The 14,926-nt window shown below is 35.7% G+C and overlaps 2 protein-coding genes across 3 annotated transcripts in view; both read right to left on the minus strand.

The window, feature by feature from the left end:
* Window positions 1-464: 464 nt before the first annotated feature.
* LOC124453396 (rab3 GTPase-activating protein catalytic subunit-like) lies at window positions 465-7,881 on the minus strand. Its single transcript, XM_047004214.1, has 9 exons — window positions 7,738-7,881; window positions 3,530-3,653; window positions 3,391-3,467; window positions 3,177-3,314; window positions 2,986-3,082; window positions 2,479-2,570; window positions 1,184-1,387; window positions 729-776; window positions 465-647 (listed from the first exon to the last, which is right to left on the minus strand). The coding sequence occupies exons 1-9, from the start codon at window positions 7,879-7,881 to the stop codon at window positions 465-467; spliced, it is 1,107 nt and encodes a 368-aa protein (XP_046860170.1).
* LOC124452645 (rab3 GTPase-activating protein catalytic subunit-like) overlaps window positions 3,541-14,926 on the minus strand; it is a 40,187-nt gene continuing 28,801 nt past the window's right edge. For both annotated transcript variants that reach the window (XM_047003226.1, XM_047003225.1), the window contains 6 exons: window positions 12,667-12,757; window positions 12,508-12,589; window positions 12,386-12,440; window positions 8,611-8,909; window positions 7,738-7,875; window positions 3,541-3,653 (listed from right to left, as the gene is read on the minus strand). In XM_047003226.1, the coding sequence (XP_046859182.1) occupies window positions 8,673-8,909; window positions 12,386-12,440; window positions 12,508-12,589; window positions 12,667-12,757 (465 nt within the window). In that variant the 3' untranslated portion in view covers window positions 3,541-3,653; window positions 7,738-7,875; window positions 8,611-8,672. The remainder of the gene's footprint in view (window positions 3,654-7,737; window positions 7,876-8,610; window positions 8,910-12,385; window positions 12,441-12,507; window positions 12,590-12,666; window positions 12,758-14,926) is intronic.

A 14,926-nucleotide genomic window follows, 5' to 3' on the forward strand; every position in this document is an offset into this window, starting at 1 on the left:
GGCTAGAAATTGCTCCATGTAATCGGCCCCTTAGTTTCGTACAACCAAACATGAAAAAAGCTGATTTAATGCAGATTGATCCACTACAAAAGATCATTTTGAAAAAAGGTTTAGAAAAAATTGGTTTTAAAAGGAGATAAAAACCAATAAATTACTCGTTAAGGTATTAAACTAAGTTAGCTGTGAGTTTGGAAATTTCAAAAAGTTTAAACTTTAAATTACTTGATTGTATAAATTGAGATAGTTTTGAAACGATTTTTTCAACTTTAGGCCTTCAATATACCAGTACAAGATGAAATAAAGACAAAGTAGGTTAGGGCAATATCGATTAAAACATGAGCATGTGTACATAATATACATTCATAAATTACGTTCTTTCTTCATAAAAAGTTAAGTGCCTGGGCGAGAAAAATGTTCATAAAATCGCCACACGCAACGTCAAGACGTCACGTGACACGGAGATGTTACGTGAATACACTATCAGAGGTTATTGCCGCAGCCAGACGAAATTCGTCGCCAGCAAGAACGGAATACATACGTTGAGGACATGATCTGGAGTTTTTGCTGGGATGATTAGCATTCGTTCTGAATATAAATTCGCGTCCGGCTGGAGGAGGGAAAGGGTGCAACTCGTCCACAGCAGGTTTCTATCGAAACACATAGATGTAGGGTGAATAGATTGGCATTGAAAAGCATAAATACACCAAACTTAGATGGAAGAAACTTACCTTAACAAGTTCGTGGTTATCGTAATCTTGTTCTGCGGCGCGTAAATTCTAGAAAAAATACATGTTCTGGTAAAGCTCCTCAAAAAATCATCAAACATTACTGGAGGGATACCTACTAAATATTAACTAAATACAAACTAAATTATATATTAACTAAATCTTAACTAAATATTAACTGGAGGGATACCTAAATGAACGTTCTTTGGACTGCACATCGAAATGTTAGGACCAGTTAAATTTTGGCGGGAAGTAGCCTTCCCGTTTTATCCAGTTCAATGTTACAACATACAAACAGTCCATCCACTCAAATCTGCCAGCTTCGTCCCCTTTGACTTCTATTTTTTCTCTTTCGAATTTCAATTTTTAAATGCCGTGCACTTGCAATGGGTTGCCATTTTAAAACCACCTAAGGAAAACCTCATTGTCGAAACATCGGCTTCAAAGTAAAGTATTACCTGTTGTTCAGTGAAAAGTCTTGTGATCACGTGACCTATAGCACCGCGACTGGCACCAATTACTTTAACTTCCGGATTATCCAACAGTGACGTAACAAAAGCCTTATTCTCGGTCTCACTGAGATCAGATGCATGGAGTTTTGATTGCAAGGATTTTCTCCTGGCAATCCTTAATTCTATGTTCTGGAGATCCTTAAATAATTCCTGCATAAGAACATTAGAATTTTACAAGGGAATCTTATGAATGACAGCAACCCATCATGCACTGTGCATATGGTCGGCCATTTTGTGAAGCACAAAATCAACTGACAAGAATATTTGTGACTTAATCCTTTCGCACGCTGACCAAATTTTCTGTAATGAGACTGGGATTGACGCAGCGTTACCGCGAATAAATTTTTGCAATAACTTAATCTGGTATAGTAAAAAACAAATTCCAAATTACAAAATATGAATCAGAACAAGACGATAAGTGAACTGTAAATTTTTCACTTTATTTCAAATTCATCCTCAGACAGAATGTCTGATAAAGAAAATCTTAAAATAATAATAGTAATGGGAGCATAATAGTGCAGTAATATTTCAATAAGCATGTTCCTCTTAAAAATAAACTAACATTGTTTAGGATGATACAAAATACTTCACAACATTAAAGTACTAAGTACTAAATATTCTTTTAGTTACGAAACACATCCACAAAGCATTGCCGATACTTTAGAACTTTTAACGGTGTAAAGTATTTACCGCTGAAATCTCCTTGAAAAATCAACGTAAACCTGGTCGCCATAAACGTGGTTTTTCGGGGACGCAAATCAGATTATCTTGGACAGCCTGTCCGGAATCGCTTCAATTTAACAATATTGAATGTATGTGATTCTGAACTATTTTAATATTTTTTGGAAGTAATGTGAAATTATCCGAGTCAGGGGCTGTTCACATGAGCCCGGTAACCGGGATTCACTGAGGAGTGAAATGATTCTGAGTCATTGAAAGGAGTAAAACCTTCAAATGCAAAACTTATAACCTTTTCTTAGGCCTCATAAGTTATTTTAGATGCAATCTTCAAATCAAGCTAATTTAATTGTTTTCATTTTAATGATTTTGTGAATTTGCAAAGTCACAGCATAGACAAATTGCTCAAATAGCTAATTTTCAGCGAAGCGTTCAACCATTTTGGTCTAACGCTTCGCTGAATCCGCAAATGGGCCCATATAATCAGGCCCTTAGTACAGTGAGACTACCATATGAAAAAAACAAACGGCGCAATGCATGATGATAATATAAGATATGAGTACCTTATATAGTTGGATTTGGTCATCCGAATTGTCGAATACTCGACTTGCTGTTTTTATGAGATGATCAATGAGAGAGCAGTCTTCGGTGTCTCCTACACAAACAAAAACACAATGTTGACATTTTTCTTTAATTCAAGACTTAAAACAACAAGTATTATGAGATGTGTATATATTTTGGGATATTTAGAAGTCTATATTTGGTGTCACGTTCAACGCAGGAGACTGTCAAACGAAACTTCTCTGAAAAAGTTTTAACAATGGCAACGTGTCCCTGAAAAGCAAAGACAGAAGTTGGACTTCTTTGTGCACTTTGTTAAGAGTTATTACAATAATAAAAATGAAATAATAATCTGATTGAAATCTCAGTCATAACAGGTTCTTATGTGTGGGATTTTACGGTACTTTTTTTTGCCCTCAATCGCACGTCGTTGTTAAAGACAAGCGACGTGTAGGATCAACAATACAATTTCATTACGGAGGGGAAAATGTTTAAATATAAGAGGGTACCTGCATTAGAGATGCGCCTAATGGAAGCTTGAAAAAGAGAGGAAAGAAGCTGGGTAGCAACTTCCGCTGGCCGTAATCCAGACAAATAGTGAAGTACCTATAATAGATACATATAAACATACGTATGGCTTTACAATGAAGACATATTTTTTCGAACAACAAAGGTAGTATATTGTAAACTTTCAACCAACCTTTTCAGCTTCCTTGGTTTCGTCAAACAACCTCTTCTGCCGTCGTACGGGGCATCCGCGTGCATTGTTCCAGTTTTCCTGCCAAATATTTCCGGGAACACGCATGCGCAAACTCAATCGACCATTTTCACGGAAATTCTAAAAAAAACATTGCCTGTAAAAATCGACACAGACTGTATTCGTAAAAATCGATAACTACTGCCCGAACGCTAACCTTTGACGAATCGTGAAAGTAGTTTTCTGTAAATTTCCCATCTTCCTCGTCAAAACCTTCCTTCTGGTATAAAATTTCTATAAAACCGAATTAAATTTGTTAATTTCTGAGCTATGTAAGATGATTAAAAAATGACGACCTTTTCCTATATTTTGTAATTCCATGCTGAACTTCTTCTCATCTTCAGTCTCCTCCCCTCGAAGCCAGTCGTTAGGCGAATACCAGCGAACGAAATCCTCCAAAAAACATCCGGGGTTCGCTGCCTGAAGACAACAATGCAATATAAATAATTGCGTTATGTAAACGGAAGAAATTTGTAATGTTGATTGGAAGGGGAAATAAAGGCTGCTTGGAATAACCCTGTATTTGTATAAGTTAGGACACGTTTTGTTCTCTGGATTTTGTATTATGTTCATGACGATTGAGTAAATTGTTTTATGTTGCGTTGTCAATATTACAAATCAAACTATCGAAGAAAGTAAATGTACGTGTGCTTCTTTGAGGCAATAACAGAATTGAAAGACATCTACTGTCTTAAATAAATGCTTTTGTATTGTTAAGATACCCATAAACAACAAAATTGCCAAAAGACAAAGGTAGCGATCGCTGCCTAGTCAGAAATACGAAAATAGAAACAAAAAGATATTCTGTGCAAGGTAGACATGAATAAATGCTGTGTTAGTGTTGTATCAAAATGACAGAGGCTCATGATAACATCTTGGAAAATCATTTCGAAACGCTTGTGGAAGACGAAGAAAGCCTTATTCGATACTATTTTCACAGAAGCTTTGAATACAGGGACATTTTATCAATTCTATTGCAAAATCATGGTATTCAATTGAGCATGTCGACTTTAGAACGCCGTCTACGAACGGAACATATGGTACATTAATGTTTATACGACCACTGTTGAAAGATTTAGATCCTGAAAAGTCTGAAATGAGAAGGTGTCATTGGTTGCAAAGGTGAAGATATCAACTAACATTTCCTGTTTGTCATATGGTGGGTTACGAAGCCTTTAAGGATGTCTTCTTAATTGCATTTTCCAAAGGCCAGGCGTTTGTAAACCATAACTTACAACATCATATTTTAATGCCTTACTGATTATTTTTCAAAATAGCAAGTAGATGCATGCCAAAACAAAGTGTATGGACAGTGCAGGAACAGTAGCTAGAATATATGACTGTGAAGTAAAAGATTGGTCAGACATCCCAAGTACTTCAAAGTTTGTTTATTGTACCATTTTGGTGTACAATTAAAAGATTGTTCATTGTTATTTGAAGTAATGCAAACATTGTAGTGATTTTTGTGGTGAGGAAGTTCACATTTGCTCATATTAACATACCTGAACTTAAAATGAGTAAGACAACTCTTCTTTGCCCAATGTATTGCCCCTCAACAAGTAAAAATCAGTAAAGATTAAGCTTGAAAACCTTTTTCAATTTATGTGGTAATAATCAATAACGACAATTTTTGCATATCGTTTGAAAAAGTGATGTGCAATTGTTTTCATTTTAGCCAAAACGATGTGCAAATTGTACATTGCACACCGTTAATTCGCACACTGCATCTAAACATTCTTGAAGTATGTGGGAGAACGAAAACTATAAGCACTTTATCTCAAGTTCTGAAGTCAGATCTAGGGCTCTGTTATCCACAGTGTCTTTGAAGAAATTTATCCAACAAGCTGTATGTGATCTTCTTAAGAACGCCCACCAAGCCTCTATTCCTTGGTTTCGTGGAGATGGAACATATCGATGACTATCTGGGTCTTCTCTAAAAAATGACTGGATTGCTGCCATTGTACCATTTTCTGTGCCCAAGTCTGTTATAAGGTCAACTGAACATCCGCCATACAGTTCTACAGCATCTATTGCATAATATGCAGCTGTTATTAGGTCGGTTATTTGATGTAGTTATACTATACGATGTAGTTAACTATAGTATTTTACTACTCCAGCCATCAATACAACCATGAATAGGAAATGCACATGGCTCTAATTTATCGTACCCATCACGATGCCACCAATAGTTCCCACCAGGATTTTGATATCTTCTCCTTTGCAAGCAATGACACCTTCTCATTTCAGACCCTTCAGGATCTAAATCTTTTAACAGTAGTCGTACAACATTTCTTGGTAACCTCATTTCTCTACATTGCAGTGAATGCCATATAGATCTATATCCTTGCAGACGCCCTGTACCATCAATAATTCTTGCAATAGCAGCTCTTGCAACCTCAATGTCATAATCTGGTAGCTGCCGCTTAAGTCCATATGTTCCTTTCGTAGACGGCGTTTTAAAGTCGACATGCTCAATTGAATACCATGATTTTGCAATAGAATTGATAAAATGTCCCTGTATTCAAAGCCTCTGTGAAAATAGTATCAAATAAGGCTTTCTTCGTCTTCCACAAGCGTTTCGAAATAATTTTCCGAGATGTCATCAGGAGCCGCTGCCAAAAACAAAACACAAATTCTTTTTTGTCTTAATATGGCAAACTAAACTTTCACAAATGAGACTTAACACGAAGTATACACAACTTTTTGAAAATTACATTTTTGTAAAGGAAGCCATAGCCAACCATAACTATAAGGCATTTTGCTGTTGTTGTTTGTTTTGGTATGTCATGAATGTGCCAAAAACTAAAGCGTTTTTGTTTCAAAGTAGAATAAAAATGCGCATAAAATTCGAAAAAAACCCATCAGTTTTGTAAATGTCTTTTTACCCAAAACAATTGTTATTAATGTTTTTCTGTGGAATTTACAGAAAATCACAATTTAGTTCAAACTTACACAAGATTTGGTTTTAAAAGATAAAGTAGATAATATATAATACTCGTCACAAACTCCCAAACTAAGGGCTTCTGTAAATAGGTGTACGTAGAAATATTTCATGGAGAAGCATGTATATTATTGAATACATGCAGTTGAATCTTTTCAAAATAAACAAGTACTTGCTGCAATGTTTCCGATTTGTATAAATTGAACGATCAACGATGTCATTGTTTTTCACAGTTTCTACACTTTGATAATTTCCATTTCGAAATAGGTATTCAATAGGAAGCATCATAATTGACTTAACAAAGACTAGGCCCCATTACCTTCAATGCCACAATACTTTTCTGCGTTTATTTTTTGAATAACACGAGAAAAAGACTTCGGTAAAAACATGTTTTTTTAACAAATCTCGCTAACGTGTAGATTTGCGCGTGCAATACACGTAAATTGACCTCCAGACACGCGTGAAAAATTATTAGGCTTTTCTATTACAGGTAGCCTTCCATCTATTACAGTTCAATGACTTAACTGCAGACTTTACTGGCTGTAATAAGATATGCATTACACAAAAAATTGCATGGGTAATAAGATATGCGTTACACAAAAAATTACATGTGTAATAAGATATGCGTTACACAAAAAATTACATGTGTAATAAGATATGCGTTACACTAAAAATTACATGTGTAATAAGATATGCGTTACACAAAAAATTACATGCGTAATAAGATTGCGTTACACAAAAAATTACATATGTAATAAGATATGCGTTACACAAAAAATTACATGTGTAATAAGATATGCGTTAAACAAAAAATTACATGCGTAATAAGATATGCGTTACACTAAAATTACATGTGTAATAAGATATGCGTTACACAAAAAATTACATGCGTAATAAGATATGCGTTACACAAAAAATTACATGCGTAATAAGATATGCGTTACACTAAAAATTACATGCGTAATAAGATATGCGTTACACAAAAACATTTCGATAGAGTGGGACTACTGTTTGTTTTTTGACTGTGGCTCTGCTGCTGGACGGTCTCAAAATGGCAAACAGGGCATATAATACAGCAATAAATCTATAAATTCTAATTAAAATACAATATAAGATTGTGAATAGTGACTGTAATATTTCATGTATTTTTTTCATTAAATTGCAATATTAAAGTTTACAGAGTATGGCACTTGTTGAAAGAACTTATAAGCAATGTCCATTTTTGAGGGCTAAAAACACGATGTAGAACATTTTCCTGTGTATCTCTGAGAAATGTAGTGAAACACTATAACAGCACATGATTTCAGAAAACATAAAGTTACCTTGTAAGGCACTATATATACTATACTATAATGTAAGGCGTAAAGCCAGTCGAAGAGTCACCCTGCTGACAGTGATACATCTAGCCCGCGAATTCGGTTATGCTATGAAACTATTGTTTTTACAGAGAGTGAACACCGAAAATTTTACACAGCATGAACAGACTTGTGGACTGGCTAAGCCAATGCCTTTCCCTAGCTTTAATAACAGGTGAGCGGAGAAAAGTCCCTAGTAGTTAGTTACCTTGAAAGCTTGCATATCAGACATAAGGGAAGCGCTCTGCATTTGAGCTCGAATTCTCGCCCCTTCTTCACTCGTTCCTAGTCGTGTAAGAATATCTGCATGAGCTTGTAACATGTCTTCTGTCATCGGTGCAGGTTCCTTCATTCATAAATATAAATTTAAAAACAGTTAATCACAACAAACACATGTAATGATAAAGACCTTCGTCGCCATTGACAACTGGAAGGCGCGTAAGTAATACGACAAAGGATTTTGTGCTTGTTATTCCGATATACATTCAAGATGTAGAGTATGACAGTAGCTGTGTTGAGGAGATGTAGAGTATGACAATGCCTGTGTTGAGGAGATGTTCAGTACGACAGTACCTGTGTTAAGGAAATGTACAGTATGACAGTACATGTGTTGAGGAGATGTACAGTAGGACAGACCTGTGTTGAGGAGATGTACAGTATGACAGTACCTGTGTTGAGGAGATGTTCAATATGACAGTACCTGTGTTGAGGAGATGTTCAGTATGACAGTACCTGTGTTGAGGAGATGTACAGTATGACAGTACATGAGTTGAGGAGATGTACAGTATGACAGTACATGTGTTGAGGAGATGTACAGTATGACAGTACCTGTGTTGAGAAGATGTACAGTATGACAGTACCTGTGTTGAGGATATGTACAGTGTGACAGTACCTGTGTTGAGGAGATGTACAGTATGACAGTACATGTGTTGAGGAGATGTACAGTATGACAGTACCTGTGTTGAGGAGATGTACAGTATGACAGTACCTGTGTTGAGGAGATGTACAGTATGACAGTAGCTGTGTGAAGAAGATGTACAGTATGACAAGATCAATGTTATTAAGATGTATTTAAGAGTACCTGTGTTATGGGTATGTAAAGTGCTTCGCCTGATTTTATCAATTTAAGATCTCCGCAACGTTTCAACGCTCCTCGCGTTTTATCGCAATTTCAGTTGTAGCTGTCCACGCTTCAGATTCCTCATCTGATCCATCTTGATCCTCCAAGGCTTCAAAGAACTCTTCGTCACTACTGTCATTAACGTTATCGTGGGAACTTCGACTCCATGGATGCTGCAGAGGAATGTGCTGCTGATGTTTTAACGCTTCTTGGGTGTTTTTCTTTGACAAACACTTGCGAGCAATACAGCAGTTTAGCATCTACACAAACAAAATGATGTTCATCAAGATACATAGTATAAATATAATTGCCCAATATAAAACTTTAAATAAGGCCATGGTTATATAATTTTATTAACATTAATGTTTCGTCTTTAGCCTAAGACATCATTAGATTACAATACATGCATGTAGCAAGTTAGAAAACATTTATACTAATTATGCAATATTTACAGGGTGTTAAGTTACAAGGTACAGTGATGATATGACAGTGTTGTGTGATTTTTTTGTTAAGGAATAGAGTGGGGTTGAATGGGGTTGAATGGAATTAGATAAGATTTAGTAGGATGGAACTGCCTTAGACATTAAGAGATGGTTTAAGCTTGGAGATGAGGAGACTTTCGTGGATGGATAGTTCGTATGCATTAGGAGAGGATGATAGAATGTCGAAGTCGTCAAAGTCAGTGGAGTGATTATTGGTTTTGAGATAGGAGAGTACACTGGAACTGATTGGACTAGATGAAGTTTTTCCTGTCATAGGAGAGATACCCAAATGTTCCGATACCGTGGTGTGTAAATGGCCCGTAGTTTGACCCACGTACGACGCAGAACAGTGTCGACACTTAAATAGATAAACAACACCAGATTTCAGAAGTTTGTGAACTCTATCTTTGAAAGGAAAGAAGGATGAAAGGCGTGTAGAAGAGCGAAAGACAAAGCGAGTATTGAGGTGAGGATAAGCAGCATTGCAAAGTCGAGTGATTTGGGTGGGAATATGAAGGAGTGTAAGCCGGTGAAGGTAAGGACAAAATACATGATTTTCTTTGGTGCAGTGTGCATGGGAGGTTTAGGTTCGAAAAGGTTATTGAGGAAACGTCGGAAAACTTTATCGAAGAGTTGAGAAGGGAAACTATTTGAGTGAAACAGTTTTCGAATGACTTCAAGTTGACGATGAAAGTTCTCGTAGGTGGAGCAACGATGGAAAGTTCGGTGAATGAGGCAAGAAACTTTGGAGCGAGTGTATGTTAGAGGTATGAAGCTGTGGAAGTTTGTAAAAAGACCAGTAAATGTAGGTTTTCGGCAAACAGAAGTAGAGAATGTGCAATTAGAACGCGCTATTTCGACGTCGAGGAAGGGAAGTTTACAGTCATTTTCTTATTCGGAAGTGAAACGAATGTTTGGATGTTGTTGGTTAAGGACCATCTCTTAACGTCCAAGGCAGTTCCATCCTACTAAATCTTATCTAATTCCATTCAACCCCACTCTATCCCTTAACAAAAAATCACACAACACTGTCATTACTATATCTTGTAATTTAACACCTTGTAAATAATGTATAATTAAGGCCTGTTCATATGAGCCGGGCTGGCCCGCTTTACCGGATCAGCCCGGCAGTATCGAGATCTCGCCTCTTTTAGTATTCAAATATAATTTCAAAATTGACGGGCTGGCCCGTCTTGACGGGATCTCGCTTGAGCGAGGCGGAATCTCGGCATAAACGGGTTCATGTGAATGCACTAGGCGGGCTAGCCCGCATGCCGAGCCAAACATCGTACTAGTGCGCATGCTCATAAAATTCAATTCGATGCAAAATAGACGGCAAGCAAAAGAACAACTTTCGGTTGACCATAGACTAATACATAACATCAATGAGTTTCTTTCAGCTTATAAAAGTAACATAAAATATCAGGATTTGGACTTTTATGCTGCGTGCGTGTTTAATTATTTCTGTATTTGCCGGGCCAGCCCGCCTCATCTGAATTAAATAATAAACTGGCCCGGCAAAGCGAGCCAAGCCGGCAAAGCGGGCAGCATGGCTCATATGAACAGCCGCTTAGAGTGTGTGTCCACATGAGCCCGGTAGCCGGGATTCAGCAAGGCTTGATATGATTTTGAGTCATTGAAAGGAGCAAAAAACTTTAAGTGCAAAACTTGCAACATTTTTCTTAAGCGTCAAAAGTTATTTCAGGTGTAACTTTCAAATCAGGCTAAATCATTTGTTTTCATTTTAAAGGTTTTGTGAATTTGTAAAGTCGTAGCATAGAAAAATTCCTCAAATAAGCGTAATCTTTTCCATTTGCCAAAATGCTTTAACGCTTCGCTGAATCCCGGCTACCGGGCTCATGAGAACAGCCCTTTAGTATGTTTTCTAATTTCCTACATGGATGTATTGTAATCTGAAGATGTCTTAAGCTAAAGATGAAGCGTTTTGTTAATAAAATTATATACCCATGGCCATATTAAAAGTTTTATGTTGGGCAAGTATATTTATACAAAGAATTCGCTTTCCACCTGGCAAATCCATTGTCACAATATACATAATAAAAAGATAAAATAAGTTGGCTGAGTTTGAGGAATACACTTCTAAAGGTGGTTTGAAAAATAAAAATATCTATAATCGTATATTCAACAGCCGTAAAAAGGCCAATTGTATATGATGCTTGGCAGTCAATGCCGAAGACAGCAGGGCAATACATAGTCCAGAGTTTCGTTATTTGACACTAATTGGCTAATTAATACCGGAGGTCATGCAATACATCCGCCGTAAATTTTTAGCTAAAATCAATTAAGCTCGTTACTAGAAGTCAGGGTTTGCACGCAGTCTAGCTCATCAGTCCTCCTAGGAAAAGGTTTGGGATGCAAATTAGTCATTTTGTCTCTTCCACTATAATTGGCATTTTTACTGTTTAGTTGAAACAATAGATATCCAATGCAAAGAATTACTATAGAGTTCTTAAATTTACATAGCAGGACACAAACTCGCGGGCTGGCTACGCTGGTTGCTAAAGCTACTGGCAAACGATCTCAACCAATAGAACCCAATCTACCTAGATATGTGACTACGACAAAATTCTATAGTTAAAAGTGAGGTAAGCCGCCATCTCGAAAGGTAGCCAAGCTGGCGATATTTAAAGGTAATATCTGCTTTTGCAGTGTTTCAATACAGTTGCAAAGTCGATTGTCAAGGTTTGATTTAAAAAACATTTGACAGGATTGCTCTATAAACTTTCTTCTAACTTATTTTTCATTTTGAGTTATGCTTTTTCCCACTTTTCAACATGGCGTCGTTGCCTCACATTGACAAAAGTAGTTAGACATCTAGCGGTATTGAGGGGCATTGAGCGGTATTGAGTGTAGTTGAGAGAAGTTTGAACATGTTCAGAAGAATAAGTTGAATGTCCCGTGGTAGGTTTATTGGCGGCTGGAGGGTTTATGAAGAGATTTACTGTATATGAGTTTCAAGAAATCACCTACACTGGACAAGCAATACAACAACATGCATCACAAATATGACAGGACAAGACCAAATTGTTTCGACTGGTAGGTTTCGCTAAAACGAGTCATGTGTCTGAACGCAAATCCCGTGTCGATACGTTCAGGGAATCGATGCCTTTGTCGAGCGCAACAATCGAAATCGATTATGGTGATGCAGTGAAAGAAATCATGTCATAGAAACTATATAACAACTTCTCTGCCTTTGTCGTCCACAAAAAACACTATGCTATATAAAATTTTACCTGCAGCTTCTGATGGATTAAACAACAATCATGATTCGGAGTCTGAAGATCGAGTCTATAATGAGTTAATTATAAATTAGTAATTATTTCATGGATCTTTTTTTACAGTTATCAGAACTCACCTAGGCAATAAAACGCCTTTTTCCCAACGATATCTCATCTCAAGAACAAATACTTGCCATAAATACGCCACGGCTCGTAATCCTTTACGATAAAAAAATCTCCTTGAACAATTAACGCAGTTAAGATGTCGAGTAAACTTGTTTGCGGAAAAAACCTACCTCCATAGCTATGGTTCAAAAGGCAAAAACAAACCGCCAACGAATAAGTTAAACTGTCCTTTGGAGAACCTTTCAAACCTCGATACTTGTCCTAAAACAAAAAAAATCAAACAAGAACTTTTATTATAGTGAACAGACAACAGACAGAAATTTATGTTATTTGGCAACCATTAAAGTGTAAATCAAGTGAAATTTTAGTTCTCTAATTGCATTGTCTTAATCAACAATACTTGCTCTCAGTAGTAATATACATGGGGGTACGAATCCATAAAAAGTTTACTTTTTATGTATTCGAATCCCCCATGTATATTACTACTACACCCGTGGGTATAAAAGCGTAAATTAGGACCATGGTATAAAAACGTCCCTCTGGTAAAAGGTCATGTAAAAAAGCTGTGTAAAAAATAGTCATTGTTTCAAAGGGGGTAAAAATCTCGAGGTTACAATTAATCGTTTAAAAACGGTCTTTACAAACAAATGTTAAGAAAGCATCGGTTCGGAGGGGGATCGGCAGCGCAGATTTTAGCGTAGCTAAAATTGAGCAGGGGAATGGATCCCCCGAGAATTCTGGAACCCAGGTGGGGAAATTTTTTCACTTCGTGAAAAAATCGGGGTTCCACCTTAGATTCGATGAATATTCGAAGAATATTCGAGAATAACAGAGGCTTAAAAAATGCTCTTCAAAAAACCGTCTTTAATAATCAAGTGTTAATAATCAAGCGTTATTAAAATATCAGTAGCAGCGCGCTTTATAGTCGACTGGTATATTGGATTAACTAGTGGCCTTTAACAATGGTCTGAAAACTCAGCGCGTGGTAGAAATATTCTTTAATAATCAAGCGTTAATAAAACATCTTTTTAAATCATTGTTAGGGGTGAAGAATTTCAGGCAACTAAGCCTGAAATTTTGAGCGCAACAATGTCATAGATGCTCTTTACAAAATATGGAATCTATATGTTTTTTAATTTGTCTGTCAGGCGCGTGTCTTAGTGCATGTTTTTAACAATGGTTGTTTAATGTAATAGCACATTTCATCAGCGCATGTATAATAATACAATGTTTTACAAAATATGGAATCTATATGTTTTTTTAATTTGTCTGTCAAGCGAGTGTTATATAATTTTTGTTAAAAGTGTTTTTAATAATTGTTTCAGGATTTTGAATCTTTTTGTATATCGCTTTTGTATTAATTACTTATTACAAACAGTTATGTGATATGTAGTCAAACATGAGGAGCAGGTATGTATGATTTTACTCTAACAGAGGCCCACGCTACATGCTTACTACACATTATAACTGTATATTAAAATAAGTTTTAATTATCATTTAAATAATGACCATAAGCTCTAGTATTTATACCATCATCTAATATACCGTTTATCATCAAAACAGCTAAGTGATACTTTATTAATTTCATAACTACTAAGTTGATGGTTTACACTTCTAATAGTTTTCATTGTATGATGTATTTGTTTATTTTCAAATAGTGTTTGTTTATAGTCTTCATGTTTTATTTTGTTTTTAATAATATTTTTCTTAATTCCTTTAGCTTTTTATCTCCTTTATTATTATCTTTAATATAACTATACATCTTGCTTCTTAAACCAACAAATCTTTAATTATATTTCCAGCAGCTTCATCTTTCATTTTACCAATAACTTTTTATTAGTATTATCATAATATTTATGGTATTTATCATAATCACTGTTATCAAATTTATCTTTATCACTCCAAAATCTTGATAGACATCATTAGTTTCAATTTCATATGTTAAACTATCTGTATCTGTGAATAATAATTTAGCTTTATCACCATACCGATTTTGATATAGTTGTAATGAAAATCATACATCAAAGTTTTACTTAAATCTAAGATACACATACCCACATATGCAGGTCTGTTGAGCACCAATTGTTCTTTGATCTTATGCACAGCCACAAGGTTCTCATTGAAAATTTTACTACTTACATAAGTAGGTTTTGAAGCTAATTTTAATAATTTATTTTTATTAGTTACTAGTCTAACATCTACTCTTTTTCGTAAGTTTTCCATCGTCTTACCAAAAACACTGTTATTCATGAGTTTGAAGAAGTCTTTTCAAAAGAATTTTTGCATTAGTTCTTTTTGAGTATTAAAGTCTATGTATTTTTTCAACCATGGAGATTGATTGAATTCAAGTACTCTATGTACTTTTTTTAATTTTAACCCAAGATCTAAATATAGTTGAAGATTTCTATAATGTAAAACGTATTTGTATTT

This window comes from Xenia sp. Carnegie-2017, unplaced genomic scaffold, assembly GCF_021976095.1.
Source record: "Xenia sp. Carnegie-2017 unplaced genomic scaffold, XeniaSp_v1 HiC_scaffold_25, whole genome shotgun sequence".
NCBI classification, from domain to species: domain Eukaryota; kingdom Metazoa; phylum Cnidaria; class Anthozoa; order Malacalcyonacea; family Xeniidae; genus Xenia; species Xenia sp. Carnegie-2017.